Source organism: Capsella rubella, unplaced genomic scaffold (genome assembly GCF_000375325.1).
Source record: "Capsella rubella cultivar Monte Gargano unplaced genomic scaffold, Caprub1_0 scaffold_3, whole genome shotgun sequence".
Classification (NCBI taxonomy): domain Eukaryota; kingdom Viridiplantae; phylum Streptophyta; class Magnoliopsida; order Brassicales; family Brassicaceae; genus Capsella; species Capsella rubella.
The window spans coordinates 1327661-1343617 of NW_006238921.1; the positions used below are offsets into that span (position 1 = coordinate 1327661).

At 36.4% G+C, this 15957-nt stretch overlaps 4 protein-coding genes across 6 annotated transcripts in view; 3 read left to right on the forward strand and 1 right to left on the reverse strand.

The window, feature by feature from the left end:
- The window catches only part of LOC111831635, a 4381-nt gene extending 3972 nt beyond the window's left edge, over positions 1-409 (forward strand). For both annotated transcript variants that reach the window (XM_023786607.1, XM_023786606.1), the window contains exon 4: positions 75-409. In XM_023786607.1, coding sequence (XP_023642375.1) covers positions 75-327 — 253 coding nt within the window. In that variant the 3' untranslated portion in view covers positions 328-409. The remainder of the gene's footprint in view (positions 1-74) is intronic.
- Positions 410-3982: 3573 nt separating this feature from the next.
- Positions 3983-8058, forward strand: LOC17893529 (serine/threonine-protein kinase Nek2). Its single transcript, XM_006296628.2, has 15 exons — positions 3983-4278; positions 4799-4900; positions 4987-5053; positions 5229-5294; positions 5389-5435; positions 5544-5589; positions 5675-5755; positions 5843-5885; positions 5985-6034; positions 6115-6196; positions 6292-6341; positions 6428-6501; positions 6576-6627; positions 6720-7115; positions 7203-8058. Exons 2-15 carry the CDS (start codon positions 4815-4817, stop codon positions 7872-7874), a joined length of 1812 nt encoding a protein of 603 aa, XP_006296690.1. The 5' UTR covers positions 3983-4278; positions 4799-4814; the 3' UTR covers positions 7875-8058.
- LOC17892622 (pseudouridylate synthase 7 homolog) lies at positions 8059-12938 on the reverse strand. 2 transcript variants are annotated; one of them, XM_023785661.1, is made up of 20 exons: positions 12742-12938; positions 12303-12384; positions 11993-12193; positions 11686-11900; positions 11356-11428; positions 11199-11255; positions 11039-11118; positions 10900-10962; positions 10653-10740; positions 10385-10487; positions 10159-10262; positions 9998-10071; positions 9813-9877; positions 9568-9737; positions 9279-9346; positions 9130-9190; positions 8962-8999; positions 8793-8861; positions 8410-8707; positions 8059-8279 (listed from the first exon to the last, which is right to left on the reverse strand). In XM_023785661.1, exons 1-20 carry the CDS (start codon positions 12936-12938, stop codon positions 8253-8255), a joined length of 2133 nt encoding a protein of 710 aa, XP_023641429.1. In that variant the 3' UTR covers positions 8059-8252. The 2 variants fall into 2 exon arrangements, with proteins under 2 accessions (XP_023641429.1, XP_023641430.1); XM_023785662.1 differs by having other exon boundaries at positions 12303-12376; positions 12742-12909.
- A 273-nt stretch (positions 12939-13211) lies between these two features.
- Positions 13212-15949, forward strand: LOC17893345 (ER membrane protein complex subunit 2). The gene is made up of 9 exons (XM_006298143.2): positions 13212-13449; positions 13953-14017; positions 14317-14365; positions 14469-14563; positions 14648-14733; positions 14835-14894; positions 15002-15083; positions 15425-15538; positions 15627-15949. The coding sequence occupies exons 1-9, from the start codon at positions 13263-13265 to the stop codon at positions 15801-15803; spliced, it is 915 nt and encodes a 304-aa protein (XP_006298205.1). The 5' UTR covers positions 13212-13262; the 3' UTR covers positions 15804-15949.
- Positions 15950-15957: the final 8 nt, after the last annotated feature.

A 15957-nucleotide genomic window follows, 5' to 3' on the forward strand; every position in this document is an offset into this window, starting at 1 on the left:
ACCTCTTCCAACTCTGTCTTTTGATAGTAGTCTTTAACTGTTTGTTTTTATCCTCCACATGTTTGATTTTTCAGGTACTTCACTTGTGAAAATGTAGAAGATGGAGAGATGCATGTACACAAATGGTGGGATGTAGCTGTCATGGAAGAAATGAGAGAAAGAGCCAGACAACATAAAGAAACAGAGAGTATACTTGAAGAGAAGCTTATGAATCTTCACCAGGACATGTTAGACTTGCAGAGTAGGAGACTAAACTTTAACATGGTTGTTGGTGTAATGTGTGTTATTATATCAATGGTATCAATGGTTGTCATATGGTGCCAGTGATGATCGAGACTTTAAATTTTTAGTACCGACTAGTAACTTCGATTATTGTAATCAAAAGTCTAATAGTATTGTTGTTTTTTTATTCACAAGTTCAAACTATTGTTGGTTTTCTGTTGTTCAGAACTTTATAATATTGTCGTATTGATGTTCACATGTTTTTGGATGTGTCGTATTGTTGTTCACATGTTAACTATTGCATACCAATAACTTCAATATCATTCACATGTCAACTTTAACACCTTCTATATATGTCCGATTGTTACATTATTCTTTCACAACTTAACAATCTTTCTACTCTCTCGGCCTCTTCATTTGGCTAAAAATCTAAACTCTCATTGTCTCTCACCAAAATCTCATCTCTTTCAAATATTATCTTTGTCAAACATAACCATTGAACAAGTTATATCTTCTTTAATAACTTGTAATATTTCTTTTTAATCCTCTTTAAAAACTTCCAAAATTCTATATAAATTTCCTTTTTCTAAATAAATTTCTAATTTCGATAAATCTCTTTCTTTTTATCCTTATAATAAACTTCTTATTTCTATTATGGCTTCCTCATCAAACAATTTTCATTATCATTATAACTCTAATAATGATGATGAATTTGACAAATATTATCAAGACCTATTTGATAATCAAGTAGAAGCGACCGTAGAAGATATACCGCGGGAAAGGAAAAAACGTGCATATATCGAAAGAAATCGAGAAGAAGGTCACGAACGTTTATGGAACGATTATTTTAGTGACAATCCTACTTACCCGGAAAGGATGTTTCGAAGACGGTTTCGAATGAACAAGCCATTGTTCCTACGTATTGTCAATCGTCTCTCAGAAGAAGTTGGATATTTTCAGCCTAAAAAAGATGCAACCTTCCGAAATGGTATTTCACCCCTCCAAAAGTGTACTGCAGCAATTCGACTTTTAGCCTACGGGGGTGGAGCAGACACGGTTGACGAATATATACGTCTTGGTGAAACCACAGCTCGAAACTGTTTGGAACATTTTGTCGTTGGAATTGTTGACTTGTTTGGCGATGAATACCTAAGGCGGCCTACATAAGAGTATCTTCAAAGGCTACTTTATATTGGAGAACAACGGGGATTTCCGGGAATGGTTGGGAGCATCGATTGTATGCATTGGGGGTGGAAAAATTGTCCAACCGCATGGAAAGGTATGTATTCTCGAGGTACCGGAAAACCAACTATTGTTTTGGAGGCGGTAGCTTCACAAGATCTATGGATATGACACGCGTTTTTTGGAGCACCAGGTAATTGCAACGATTTAAATGTTCTTGATCAATCACCGGTTTTTAATGACATTATACAAGGTCAAGCCCCCCAAACGAACTACTATGTCAACGGAAGGAAATATAACATGACTTACTATCTTACGGATGGTATTTACCCCGACTGGGCGACATTTATTCAATCCATCCGACTACCACAAAGCCCGAAACATTCTTTGTTTGCAAAACGTCAAGAAGCTGCACGGAAAGATGTTGAGCGTGCATTTGGAGTCCTTCAAGCAAGATTCGCAATGGTTAAGAATCCATGTCTTCTATGGGAAAAAGGAAAAATTGCTTATATTATGAGAGCATGTCTCATACTTCATAATATGATTGTTGAAGATGAACGACATTCATACACCCTCTTTGACGAACAAGAATTCCAAGAAAGTGACCAGGATTTTACATTTTCGAACAATATGGCAACAAATCTCGACGGTATAGGTGATCGTCGTAGAAGAATACGTGATAAACATGCACATCACCAATTGAAGGAGGATTTGATTGAGAATATTTGGAATAAATTTGGACATCTTCCAAATGATTGAAAAGGTTTATAAACTTTTCATATAATAAAATGTTTTGTGTTTCATAATATGTTTGTATTTTTAAAATTTTCTGTTTTAAATTTTAATGTTTCTATCTTTTATGTTTGTAATTTTTTTCTTTATTGTCCTTTTGTAGTTATTATTTGTCTTATAAAGGTTGTTTGTGCTTTGTTTAAATATATTCTTAAAGTTTGTTTAAGATGATTTGTTTATTCTTCTAATCTAATTTATAAGTTTTAAAAATTTTTCATTTTCTTAATTTTCAATTTAATTTATAAATATATCATTATTATATTATTATAAATGTAAGAAACTACGGGATCAACCAATAACTACTCAATTTTTTTTGGTTATTAAAATACACTATTACATTATTAATATAATTTATTTACCCTAAGATGCATACTCTAGATTATAGCATTGCTCATGCTCTTACAAGTTACAACAGTAGTTTTTTTTTGGTGAACAAGTTACAACAGTAGTTAGTTTATATTTGTGTGCATACTAACAACAAGCACGGACGTAAGTACGTGTTTAAGAAATTTTTGGCGCTTAAATAGTTTTTCTGTATCATCATCATCATCATGATCATGATCATGTTTAATGTTAGGTATGTCTATCTCAGAGTCATCTAGTTGAGCTATACTGAATTGTATATGAAGAACGATCTGAACTATACTGAAGTCAATAAAAATGAAGACCCCTAAAAAAAAAATGAAGACCCTTTTGACAAAAAAAAAAAAAAGTAACCCTATAATTAATAAGTATTAGACAACGCTATTCACGTACTATACACACCTAATCTTAATGAAATGACATGACACATGAGTGGTGGATTAGATCAGATGGATAAGTATGGTTCTTCCCCATAATTATTTAAATCGATAAAAAAAAAAAACTTAACCGTGAGTTTGACAGTGTCTAATAATTATTTGTCCACGAGTATGACAGTTTAGAAAATTCATCAAACAATCCATATAAAAAAATACATATTTTAATCACAATTGCTTACGCTGTTTGATTGTAGATGAGTTAGTGGATCTAATCTAGGCATCAAACTATTTTGTTGTGTTTGTTTTCGTGTGATAAATTTATTAGCCAATAAATCATTCAAAAAAAGTTGAACATAGAAGCAACAATAATATTGTTATTTTTTCCAAAGCAAGCAAAGAGAGAAACAAGAAAAATACAAATTGTGTATTAAGTTCTATTTTATTAATTTAAAGAAGACTTTGGGTCATTAACAAAAGATAGATGCTCGACGATGAAGACGTTCGATCTTGATTCTAAACATCTTATTTAAGGTTTATATTTATCTTTGCCTAAAAAACATGCTATGCAACTTTTCTTTAGTACTACTTCATTTATTTAATGTTTCTGAAAATTTAAAAATTTGGGATCATTAAATGAAAAGATAGAAATACAAGACAAAACAATTCAAGACAAACAAAACAATCCAACGTATTGTGATACTCAAAAGCTAAAACTGGGCTATTGTATATAGTAGATAATAACAAAAGAATTTAAATAAACTTTCAAATTAAAAAGATTTGGGTAACGCGACCTAATCAATTATTGCTCAAATAGTATTTAATAATTCGTAATGCACGAACTACAAAAAATAATATATATTATCCCAAGAAGAACTTGTCATTTTATGCTTTTCTTTTTTCTGTTTATAAAAACCTTTTTTTAATAAAATTTTAAAAAGAAAAATAAAGTAAGGTCACATCATTCAGACAAAAGGGTGAATCAGATATTAAATATTTTGCATAACATTAAATAAATAATAAAGTATATTGTTGTCTCAAATTTTATATATAATTGGAAAATTTACAAAGTCTTATTATTTTCCATTGAGCAAAAAAAATCTGTCGTTTTCCTCTGAGAGAGAAGGTCTCTCATACATGGCGAACCAATTTCTTCACCTTCTTCTTCGTTTTCTTCCAATGCCTCTTCTTCACTACCTTTGCTGCTCCTCCGGAAACGGTGCCGTTTTGTAGCTTCCTTCGGGAAGTGCGGAAACTGTCTTCTCTCTCAACTTCTTCTTCTTCCTCCTCTTCGTTTTCATCTTCTAAATCTGCCGATTGAATCTCACAACGACGTCGTTTTTAGGTTTGCTCTCTCTTTCTCTCTCTTCTCTTTTTAAGTTTCGAGCCCAAGTAACGGTTTCTTGTTTATTTAGCAAAAATGCTGCGTTATTGACTGGCTCAATTTGACGGGCTGTTCATCTCTGTGATTGAATGCGAGGAAATGAAATCTGTAAAATTTCCCAGATTATCTCATTTACAACACCGGACATGAGAATTAAAAAAAACTTAAAATCTTGCATGTTTTAAGACGAAAGATTCGGTTTTGACGACTGGGTTACCTTACATTTTTTGAAAAATATTCGTGTTCGTGGCTTAGTGACTTTAAGGTTGGTGGGTTGGGTTAGTGGCTAAACTTTTAGAAGAGTCGGAGAAAGAAAGTTTAACTTTTATCCGTTTTATTGACTACTTTTGCTCCTTTTATTTGATATTTAAGTTATATTGTCCAGAAAGGTACGGTTTGTATTGCTCAAGTTATAAGGACCATGATTGCTAACGATAGATTGACTATACAATGTGTCTTTTATCTTCATTTGGATTTTTAGATTCAGAGTTTTCACAATGGAGAATTACGAGGTTCTTGAGCAAATTGGAAAAGGTTCCTTTGGGTCAGCTCTTCTTGTCAGACACAAACATGAGAAGAAACTGTAAGTACTTCACCTTTAAACATGATTTTGTGAGTAATGATTTCTTCCGCAGTTTGAATATTTTGTCATCTGTTTGCTGTCGATAGGTATGTTTTGAAGAAAATCCGGCTTGCTCGGCAGACTGGTAGGACAAGAAGATCTGCTCATCAAGAGGTTGTTATCTTTTAACATTTAGAAGAATCTCTGTATGCCAATGGCCTTTGATGTTGCTGTGTTATTTAATGTCCATAGTCTTTCCAGATATGCTGTAATCGATCTACAGTATTCTTGAGCCATAGCTGTTGACTTTTGTCCTGTAGAGTAACCATATCCTGTTATTTCCCTGTAGATGGAGTTGATTTCAAAGATACATAACCCATTCATTGTGGAATATAAAGATTCTTGGGTTGAAAAGGTATCATTCTATCATCTATACATATCTTTTCATTTCGTGAACAAAGTATCTGAAATTATAACGAATTCTATTGTCTATGGATGTGTGCTATCAGGGGTGCTATGTGTGCATAATCATAGGCTATTGCAAAGGAGGAGACATGTAAGCTTATTCTTCTCGGCAGTGTTACCCTGTTTGGCTAGAGAATATGCTTTCTGATATCCGTATTGACTTTCTGCTGCTCCTGCTCCTGATTCCTCTTCCTTACAGGGCGGAAGCAATAAAGAAAACCAATGGCGTACACTTCTCCGAAGAGGTTTGTGTGAGACTTGTTTGATAAACTCTGACAATTTATTACTCAAAATTCTGAATCTCTTGAAACTTTTTTTTGGTATTATCAGAAACTCTGCAATTGGCTTGTTCAGCTCTTAATGGCTCTTGAATACTTGCATGCCAATCACATTCTTCATCGCGATGTCAAGGTTGGTTATGATTGTCTCAGGAGACCAACACAATATATTGAAAAATCTCCATACTGATACAGAACTAACTTATTTTGATCCATCCAGTGTTCGAACATATTCTTGACAAAAGATCAAGACATACGCCTTGGTGAGTTGCTAAACATATATGTCACATTATATCATTTTCCTAGTCAGACTAACACAACATCTACTAAATTGTAACAAATCGGCTCTATGATCTCTGCAGGCGATTTCGGACTTGCCAAGGTCTTAACATCAGATGACCTCGCCTCTTCAGTAAGTATAGTTTCCTTTAACATTTCACTTATGTATTAGCTTTAAACTCATGTTTGATCGTTACCTTCTTGAAAACCCAGGTGGTTGGAACACCAAGCTACATGTGCCCCGAGCTTCTAGCTGATATTCCCTATGGGTCCAAGTCTGATATTTGGTCGCTTGGCAAGTTTCTCATTCATGGCTAAGATATTTTTAACCTTCAGCTTAAGATAATGAAAGAATTTATTCATATGAAACTCTTATCTTCTTTTCTTCAGGATGTTGTATGTATGAGATGACGGCTATGAAACCTGCATTCAAAGCTTTTGTAAGCTCTAATACTTAGATTTATGTTCCTCCGGGTTATGTTCATGAGAAGTTCCTAATGGTTCCTGGCATCTCAAATGCTTGCAGGACATGCAAGGACTAATAAACAGGATTAACAGATCAATCGTTCCTCCACTTCCGGCACAATATTCTGCAGCCTTGTAAGTCTACGATCTTAGTTTTCTAAATGTGAGATCTGTTAAAACTTACTGATTTTGTGTGCTGCTTTCTTCAGCCGAGGTCTGGTTAAGAGTATGCTCCGGAAAAATCCAGAACTCCGACCAAGCGTATGTCATCTGATTCTGTCCTTTGGTATATGGTCATAACCTGAAACTGAACAAACTGGACCAGTAAACATCATTGCTCTTCTTCTGTGTAGGCTGCTGAGCTTCTCAGACAACCACTGCTTCAGCCGTATATCCAAAAGATTCATTTGAAGATGAATGATCCAGGAAGTAATGTATTGCCTGCGCCATGGCCAGAATCTGCCAGGAGAAACAGTTTTCCCGAGCAAAGAAGGCGCCCTGCTGGTAAAAGCCATAGCTTTGGTCCAAGCAGGTTTAGGGGTAACCAGGAAGATTCTAATTCGTCCATAAAAAAACCCGTCCCCACATATCTGAACCGTGCAAAGCCACTGGATTTGTCTACAGATGAAAGTGGTGATGGAACGGGTGTTCATAGAACTTCAGAGGCCTCTAAGAGTTCTAGGTTTGTTCCAGTGAGAGCTTCAGCCTCACCTTTGAGATCAAGAAATCCTAGGAGTGACCGTGGTCAAGTAAGTGATCCTAACAAAATGCTGTTCTTTACTGGTTTTCTTGTTGATTTATCAGAGTAAAAGAATGGTGGTTTCTATATGTTGCAGCTTCCTGTTTCATCACAGCGTACAAACCGAAAACCAGCCGCTTTGATTCGCAGAGCCTCCATGCCTACCTCAAGAAAACCTGCAAAAGAAATCAAAGACCCTCTGTACATTTCAAAAACCAGTTTTCTCTACCAGATTAATTCTCCTGACGTGTCAATGAATGCACCAAGAATTGACAAGATTGAGTTTCCACTAGCATCATATGAGGAAGAGCCTTTTGTTCCGGTCGTGCGTGGGAAGAAGAAGAAAGCATCGTCTAAAGGTTCCTACAGTCCACCTCTAGAGCCACCACTAGACTGCTCAATCACAAAAGACAAATTTACACTTGAACCAGGCCAAAACAGAGAAGGAGCGATTATGAAGGCAGTGTATGAAGATGCCTATCTGGAAAACAGGAGTGAATCATCTGATCAGAATGCAACTGCTGGAGCATCAAGCAGGGGTTCGTCAGGTGTAAGGAGACAAAGATTTGATCCTAGTTCTTATCAGCAACGAGCTGAGGCATTGGAGGGATTGCTTGAATTCAGTGCAAGGTTGCTTCAAGATGAGAGGTACGATGAGCTCAATGTCTTGTTGAGGCCCTTTGGTCCAGGCAAAGTCTCACCCAGAGAAACAGCTATTTGGTTGTCCAAGAGCTTCAAGGAATCTACTACTAATAAGCTGGAAGATTGAGAAACGGGTGACTTCTAATTCTAACCTGTTGTGATGTGAAAATTTCCACTTTTAACAGTTTTTCCAACCAGATGTCAAGAAAATTGTTTCAAAGTTAACTACTTAGGCTGTGTTCTTAAATGAGTAGCTGACCCTCTGTATCTGATACATTGAAATTCAAGAAATGACTTGGCAGGTTACTAAATTAGAATTTAAAGATATTTCCTGAACTTCAGCACAAATACATGAATGTACACATGTTGTAAAGCAGACAAGATAGAATCCAGAATAGTAAGACTTAACAAAGCAACTAAAACGGTAGTATAACAAGCAAAACTGTAGAGCAAATGGCTTTTTTATACGCAGTGTGTGCAAGCCAGAGGGAGCAGTTGTTAATCACTAGTTAAGTGTCTTGTGATATGCAACCTGCCATTAATCCCGAAAAAACAGTACTTAGATGTTAACAAATATGTTTTGACTTCAATTTGTAAACATAAAAGTACCAAATTCAAATGAACCCATGAATTTCCGAAATATAGCAGTTTTGAGCACTTACAGAAGTTGACGTCTTCAACAGTTCTCTGATTGCCATTGTGGCATAACAAGAGGATGGAAGAGTGAGTGCCATTTTAAGCGCCATCTGTGTCTGCTCAGAATTTGGATTTCCAGTGTCTTTTTCATCATCTTTTCTCTCCGTCTGGTCATTCAAATCGGTTTCAGGAGGGTTAGAAATGGGATTCATTGATTCATCTTCAACTTCTTCAGCAGATCCAACTTTATCAACTGTCATGGTTATCCTGTCCAAATCTGTTTCTGCCAATGGTTTATTGCTGTCAGTGTAAGTGAGTAACTCCCTGCAGCAATTACCCGCAAAATTAGTCTCGGTTCATAGAGTCTCTGATTTCAAAACTGGTGAAGTTCTATCTATGCACTGCGTACCATTCAAAGTCTATTGGTTTCTGGAATACACGTCTATAACCACCAGTCATGCTAGTTATCGAGAATTCCCTGAAACAATACTTTTATTAGTAGAATGTGGTAGATGCTTGTGCTGATGCAAAGTTACAAGCAGAAGGATCTACAAGAAAAAGTGCATAAGGGAATTTACTTTACACCGTGAATGCTGTCAGTTAGGCTGATACCGTCCTGAACAATGTAAGCAAAAATTTATAGATTCATCAGCAGAGATGTAAATTTTAGAAAGAACAAACTGTCAAGAAGTGCGTTCAATATTTCTACAACAAACAGGGAATGCTTGAATATGGCTTTAACAAACCTTCTTTGCCAAATCATGATAAATTTCCGCAATGTCATTGGACGGGTAAATGACTCTTGAACTGTTGAAGCAAAGAGAAAGTTAAATTTCAATGTTACAATGTATAAAGTTAAAACTACTTGTATTGGAAAATTTTGCCAGCAACTTACCCAGGAAGAGGGAGGACGATGTCACTGGTTGAGTAAGTTCCAGCTTCCAAATCCTCTACACTTACAACCTGAAGAACACAAAAAAAGCATTTCACATGAATAATGCTAGCATTAGCAAAATACCAATGAGAATGTGCAGGCATCAAAGCATCTATGTATACAGAAAAAGATAATGCAGAAATCTGATTAATCAAATTTGAATCCCGAAGTTCCATTAGCTCATAATCTGAAGAGAAAAATTTATCAATTATGGACGGTCTAATAAGGGCTGTTCGAAATAGAAACTAACCTTAACAAGGTCACTCCTCTCAGCTGGAAGATCTACAATAGCAGTATCATCTACCTGGTCACAATCCAATGCGTCTTCGTTGTTTTCCTTGTGCTCAGATGTATCAGCCATCTTTTTTGTAGCATCTATCTTTGTACTTACCAAGTCCCCCAACACAACTTGGCTGGTCCCTGTAAACCACAAAAAACCAATGGGTGACCGCTACAGAACGACCCAAGATTTATAAAGAAAAAAAATTGATGTACCATATTTTTTGACGCGCAGACTTGCTGCATTGTTCCATAAGTAGCTTTGGTAACTATGTACATACCTGCACAATAAGAATCACATATACAGTAAGATAAAAAAGTGCTCGGCATATGTCATATCTAAGTCGCAAGAGGCAAATGTTCTGGAAGAACTTAAGCTATATAAAGAACCAAGCGCTTACATCATTCTCAAAGTTCTGGGAATGCCTTTCAGAGCCTGCAAGTAGTTACCAGGACATTTCTTCAGACACTGCAGCTGTTTCAATACACCCAAGATTAAAACTGATTATCATGGAAACCTATAACAAAAAAAAGCCCAACACAGGAGTAGCTGCATACTTACTATGGCTCTTTCAGCAACGAGGTATCGCGGTAATTGCCTTAAAGTCCCATCAATGTCGCCAGTTTCTTTGTAATATTCCCGGGCATCATTTACTACATGCCTTTGTAGAAAAAAACTTTAAAGTCAAGAAAACCATGCATTGATGCGTTCCTAATTTCGTAGAGCCACAATATGATTATGAGAAGGATAAGCAATTGTAGCTGAGACTAGGTCATGTAAAGGATATCAGTTTCTCTTGGATCAAGAATCATGTCTACGGCATCTTTCCACTCTCCTTTCAATAGTGCAGCTCCAACATGGTGCGTTGGTACTGAACCACTTCCAAAACGCTGCACATGAATACAAAATTCACAAGATATCAATTTTTCATAAGATTCAAGTGAATTTGCTCGAGAAGCAGAACTCGATACCACAATGCAAAAGTGCAAGTTGAAGTAGCTACTAAATAGAGAAAATAACATATATATAATTACAACTCGACAAGAGAATAGTACCTGCAGGCCAAAATAGTTGATAAATCCATCTTTCCCCAAGGACTCTGCAGATTTTTTTATAGTTTCTTCAGAATCAGCAACCACTCCTCTGAAAAAAAATGAAAATTTGTAGTATAAAGATATTCCATGCACAAGATCTTTTCATCACTTCTCACCGAAATAAAATAAAATGTTCTTGAATAAGAAGATATGGGAATTAATAGACGATCATAGAATTTCTTTTTACAATGTCCAGTTACATTCTCACCTTAACGTGATGGTAAATCTGTTTCCCATGAGCTGTCCAAGGAGAAGGCCCTCTTTGACATGGCTGAAAAGTAATCATTAACATTATGAGCACAAAATATAAGGTCAAAATGACAACATTTAAGAAATTGTTGGCTAACCAGAAGTCGCCAACTTTGATCCCAAACAATCTCTTGTTCAGCGCAGCCAATTTACTAGCTTGTTGTTTGAACACAGTTACCTAAATGGCCAAGCATTCTCTTATTAAGCATTGTAAATATTAAACTCATCTTACCAAGAAAACAGATAGAGATAACTTACACACTGAGTTGAAACAGAGCGCTTATCTTTTGTTCCAGAGAATCCAAAGGATTTTGGCTGTAAAATTCAAAACCAATCCAAAACACAGCTTATCAAGGGAAGTACAATGGCTTGAGATAAAACAGCCCTTTTATAAACGGAAGAAGATGGGAAACACCTGAACGCCTAGCATCTTTCCAATCAATCCTAAAGCCTCTTGTGTATCTTTGTTCTCCTTGTAAAGATGGAACCTATAAACTTAAACCAATGATAAATCAAGGGATACATGTGTAGCAGTTTCAAACCTAATGATCAAATGAAGGCATTGCAGAGACTAGGATGCATAAAGTACAGTCTTTCGTGATTGTATCAGTAACTCCAAGACGCTGATCCACATCTCTCAAGTAGGAAATCCGTTTCAGGTTATACATTTTGAATGATATACTACTATACCAGTCCAATACATAATATATTATATGTTAGATATAAGTTGATTAATAATTGTTACCTGAGAAATTTGCCAACATGCTCTGGCCAATGCTCTGAACCTCTGCTATCAAAAGGTTTATCGCCTCTTTCCTTCCGTTTCTTTGATCTATTACCTCTGTTGTTATGGGCTCCTGAATTCACTCGCACACGGATGCATTTTGAAGTAGAATCAGGACCATCAACAGTGTCAGTCACAAGGAACTTGAAATTCTCTTTAACAAAGTTGTGGATAGCCTGGTTAGTAGTGTAAGAGAAATAGAAGATAGTAAGAATTCAGAAGATAAGGTTGATAACAGGATATGTAACTCAGTAACTAAACCCTATACCGTTCTCTTGGATTTGTCAGAACTTGGATCAAGAACAACTGGTGAGATTTCATCATCAGTTCCTGAGGTTACTTGATTGATCAATGTTTCCAAACGCTCTGCGTCAGTGGCATTGGAAATTGATTTGAATGACTCAATTGCAGAAGTATAATTTTGGGGTACATTATCAGAACTTTTGGTTTTATCTTCCTCCTTCACATCCTGAAAAACAAACAACAACGAAATTGGTACAAAACAAACTAAAAGATAAAAATCGAAACAAAACATAGCTTTATCTAAAAGGTGAACTGAAATGAGGCCAGAGACAAACCATCTCAGGAGGCAAGTCCAAGGATGTCAAATGAACCACATTGCCATTGATATCCACTTCATTAACAATAAAGTCTGCGTATCTACGAAACACAAATACCAAAAAAAAAAAAAAATCAATTTTAATCCAATTCATCTATGAACTTCACCTATACAAAATAAGGGAAACAATAGGTGCATGCATCATTTCAAAACACAACATATCACAAATACACCAAAGAGTTTCATTTATCAAAAAAGGTGTTTCTTTTGGATCCGTTTGTTAACGGTGAAGTAAATAAAGTACCAACCACATCAAGAATCACATAGTTCACAGAAATTATAGAATCACTAAGCTCTAATCAACATATTTGAGAAGCTTACAAAAATTTAATCTCATTCTCTAGCTATATGGAACAAAAAATGTTTGTCTATAAGAACAACCATAATGATATCACGACCTTTGTTTGAGGATCCCGCGGAAGCCAGGGAGCTGGGAGATGAAACAGGAGATGCCCACGTCAGCTTCATCTACTGTTTTCATACCTTCGATAGTTTTATCTGTCGTCGCCATTGTCGTTGTCCAGTGAAAGCTCGAGTAGGGTTTAAGCAGAGACGGCAAACGCAAACAAGACAAGACAGTTCTATTTAGTTTCATTGGCCTAGTAGTTCCCCGCAAGGGCCAAGAAGACGATTGAAATCGAATGCTCTCTAAACGCACCGTTTCGTTCTCCATTGACTTAAGCCGGTTATTGAGCTTTTGATCCCTCCGAACCGATAAATGTTCAAAACCAGATCAGTATCGATGAATCAAATTACTCGGATTCGAATATGCTCTAAACCAGATCGATACGGATACTAAACCGAATCGGTTCATGTCAATGTCTTCTTTGTAGAAAAAGCGACTTTCCTGATCAAGCTTCCCACTTAACACAACAGATCCACAAATTTCATAGGTAGAGCGAATCGGAGCGAAAGAGAGATGGTGACGAAAACGGAGGAGACAGAGTTAAACCAACTCGAGAATCAAGTTGAGAATGGAGGTGGAGGTGTTTGGGAGTATCTGTCCCTCGTTCGTAAGCTCAAGGTTCGCCGATCAGAGATTGTGCTCAAACATGGTCTCTCGATCTTGAACGATCCGGGAAAGCGATCTGCTCTTGGTCCAGATGGTCTGTTTTATTTTGAATTCCTCGGTTATGCTACTTTGTTTATGTGTGTTTTCTCATTGAGGGGAGAGTGTGTTTGTTGATTTCCTGAATCGTTCTCCACCCAATTGCTGCTAATCATGAGTTTCAGCTAAACGAAATTAGTTCAAATTCAGTTTGATATTCTTTCCTTAGTTGGTTTTAATGGTTCTGCTTCCGTTTCCTACTGCTACTTTAATAAATTTTTATCTGCTCAATGCTAATTCTGGTGTCCGTAGACTGATATGTTCGCTGTTTCATCCTTACTTGTGAGGTTAAAATTTCTGTTTAGCTGATACAAGTTCATAATTTAGCAAAAGAGTTTATTTCAGAAAAACCCATTAAGATGAATCTCTGCCCTTCCAATCTGGTCCGATTTGTTTCTGATAACAAAGCTAATAGGTGTTTATATTTACAGTAATCTTAGGGAAACTACTTTGTTTGTTTTACAAAACTAAAGGGCAAAGTGTCTTCCTTTACTTATGCAGAATGGACCCTGTATGAGCAGGTAGCTATTGCAGCTATGGACTGTCAATCTCTTAATGTTGCACAGGTGAATTTCCTTTATGCTTTCCATTGATACCTTTGTTCCTATTTTAAGTTCAGGCTTTGTTGACAAACTTGCATCGGTAAGTCTGTATGTGTATGCTATTTCTTAAGTTTAAACCTCTTTTTTTATAACTTTCTTGTAAATATCATGATCGCCTTGTGATGTGAGTTTTCTGAAAATGAAGGATTGAAATTTGGGTTTGCTTTTGCCTTCCAAATAATTACTCTTTATCCGCTTTTTTCAAGACTGCCCAAGAAAATTTAGATTTCTCACGAGAAGTCAAATTTTTTTTTTTTTTGCAGAATTGCATCAAGGTTCTGAAGAAGAAATTTCCGGAGAGCAAACGTGTTGGTAAGTCAATATTTAATTGTCAACCCTTGACAAACTGAGCAAGTCTTCAATCTTGTTGGACTTCACAATTCGCTGGCATCCCAATCTTGATATTATATATCAGGCAAGCTGGAGGCATTGCTGCTAGAAGCAAAGGGAATGTGGGAAGAGGCTGAAAAAGCGTATACAAGCCTTTTGGAGGATAATCCACTTGATCAAGTAAGCTTTAATTTTTTGCTTTCATGGAACTACCCACAAGCTACATCCAAATGTTAAGTGTTGTAAGTAAAAAACGATGTTTAGGTAATACACAAAAGAAAGGTGGCTATGGCCAAGGCACAGGGCAAACCTTCCCTAGCCATTGAGCATCTAAACAAATATCTTGAAGTGTGAGTACTTACTAACCCCAAGCTGTTCAAATATAAGTACTGTATATTAGAAAAACATACCGCAGCTGATCACCTGTGTCTGCTCTTCTTTCTTTATGTAGATTCATGGCTGATCATGATGCCTGGAGAGAACTTGCAGAAATTTATGTTTCCTTGCAAATGTGTGCTTCTCTATCCTCTCTGTCCTCGACATTTTTTGACTAATAATTCACCATGCAACAATTAACAGTAGTTTTCCATTTTATTGCGAATTTATTATCTATAACAGGTACAAACAAGCAGCTTTCTGCTACGAGGAGCTCATACTAACCCAACCTACTCTTCCACTGTACCACCTAGCATATGCAGATGTAAGACAATCTTTTATTCCTTTATTAAAAGAAGTAAAATTGTGTTTATACTTTTATGGCTATCACCAAAGAGCCTCAAAATGTCATATATGACTTGGTCTGTTTAAGACACTGTATTTAGTATGCATCTTATAATCAATTTGTTGTCGCTTATATCTTACACTGGAAGTTAGTAAGCAATAGAAGAGCCAACTATTTTGTAGAAATCTGAGCATTATTAGCACTTCAATCCAAAAGTTTCTAGGTTTTTGTTTTTGCAAATCTCTAAATTACAGTTTTGATCATGTATGAGCTTGTTTTACTAACGTAATTCTCATTTTGCGTGCCATCCCTGAAATCAGGTTCTCTACACAATTGGTGGACTAGAAAACCTCATCGCAGCAAGAAAGTACTATGCAGCAACCATAGACTTGACAGGTGGTAAAAGCACAAGAGCCCTACTCGGAATATGCTTGGTAAGACCCTCTTTTTTCCGGATACCGGTTTAATCCACTTTGGTTTTCAAAGGACCTAATGGCCGATACATGAATTGTCTGAAATCAGTGTGGATCAGCGATTGCACAGCTCTCAAAAGGCAGGAACAAAGAGGACAAGGACATGGCTGCACCAGAGCTCCAGTCTCTAGCTGCAACTGCATTGGAGAGAGAGTACAAGCAAAAAGCCCCGGCTAAGCTCAACCTGCTTTCTTCTGCCTTGAGAAGCTTGAAAATCTCGAGTTGAAACCACAAGAGTTGAAACAATTTTTTGGTGTTTTGGTTTTAAAGTTTGGCAGACATCTACTCGTTTTCGTTTCCCCTTATAGTTTCCTATTCATATCCCTTGGTTATACTGAATCACTGATGCCGTTTACTTGAGAGTTTGATCAATAGACAAT

Excerpts from the sequence above, each read along its gene's own strand:
- LOC17893529 (XM_006296628.2), top strand. The coding sequence starts at position 4,815 with ATGGAGAATTACGAGGTTCTTGAGCAAATTGGAAAAGGTTCCTTTGGG. Across the intron at positions 5,590-5,674 it reads GCGTACACTTCTCCGAAGAG|AAACTCTGCAATTGGCTTGT; the intron begins GTTTGTGTGAGA and ends TGGTATTATCAG. Across the intron at positions 7,116-7,202 it reads CTAGGAGTGACCGTGGTCAA|CTTCCTGTTTCATCACAGCG; the intron begins GTAAGTGATCCT and ends TATATGTTGCAG.
- LOC17892622 (XM_023785661.1), bottom strand. The coding sequence starts at position 12,938 with ATGAAACTAAATAGAACTGTCTTGTCTTGTTTGCGTTTGCCGTCTCTG. Across the intron at positions 10,072-10,158 it reads TCGTTGCTGAAAGAGCCATA|CTGCAGTGTCTGAAGAAATG; the intron begins GTAAGTATGCAG and ends GTATTGAAACAG. Across the intron at positions 9,000-9,129 it reads ATCATGATTTGGCAAAGAAG|GACGGTATCAGCCTAACTGA; the intron begins GTTTGTTAAAGC and ends TACATTGTTCAG.
- LOC17893345 (XM_006298143.2), top strand. The coding sequence starts at position 13,263 with ATGGTGACGAAAACGGAGGAGACAGAGTTAAACCAACTCGAGAATCAA. Across the intron at positions 13,450-13,952 it reads ATCTGCTCTTGGTCCAGATG|AATGGACCCTGTATGAGCAG; the intron begins GTCTGTTTTATT and ends TTACTTATGCAG. Across the intron at positions 14,018-14,316 it reads AATCTCTTAATGTTGCACAG|AATTGCATCAAGGTTCTGAA; the intron begins GTGAATTTCCTT and ends TTTTTTTTGCAG.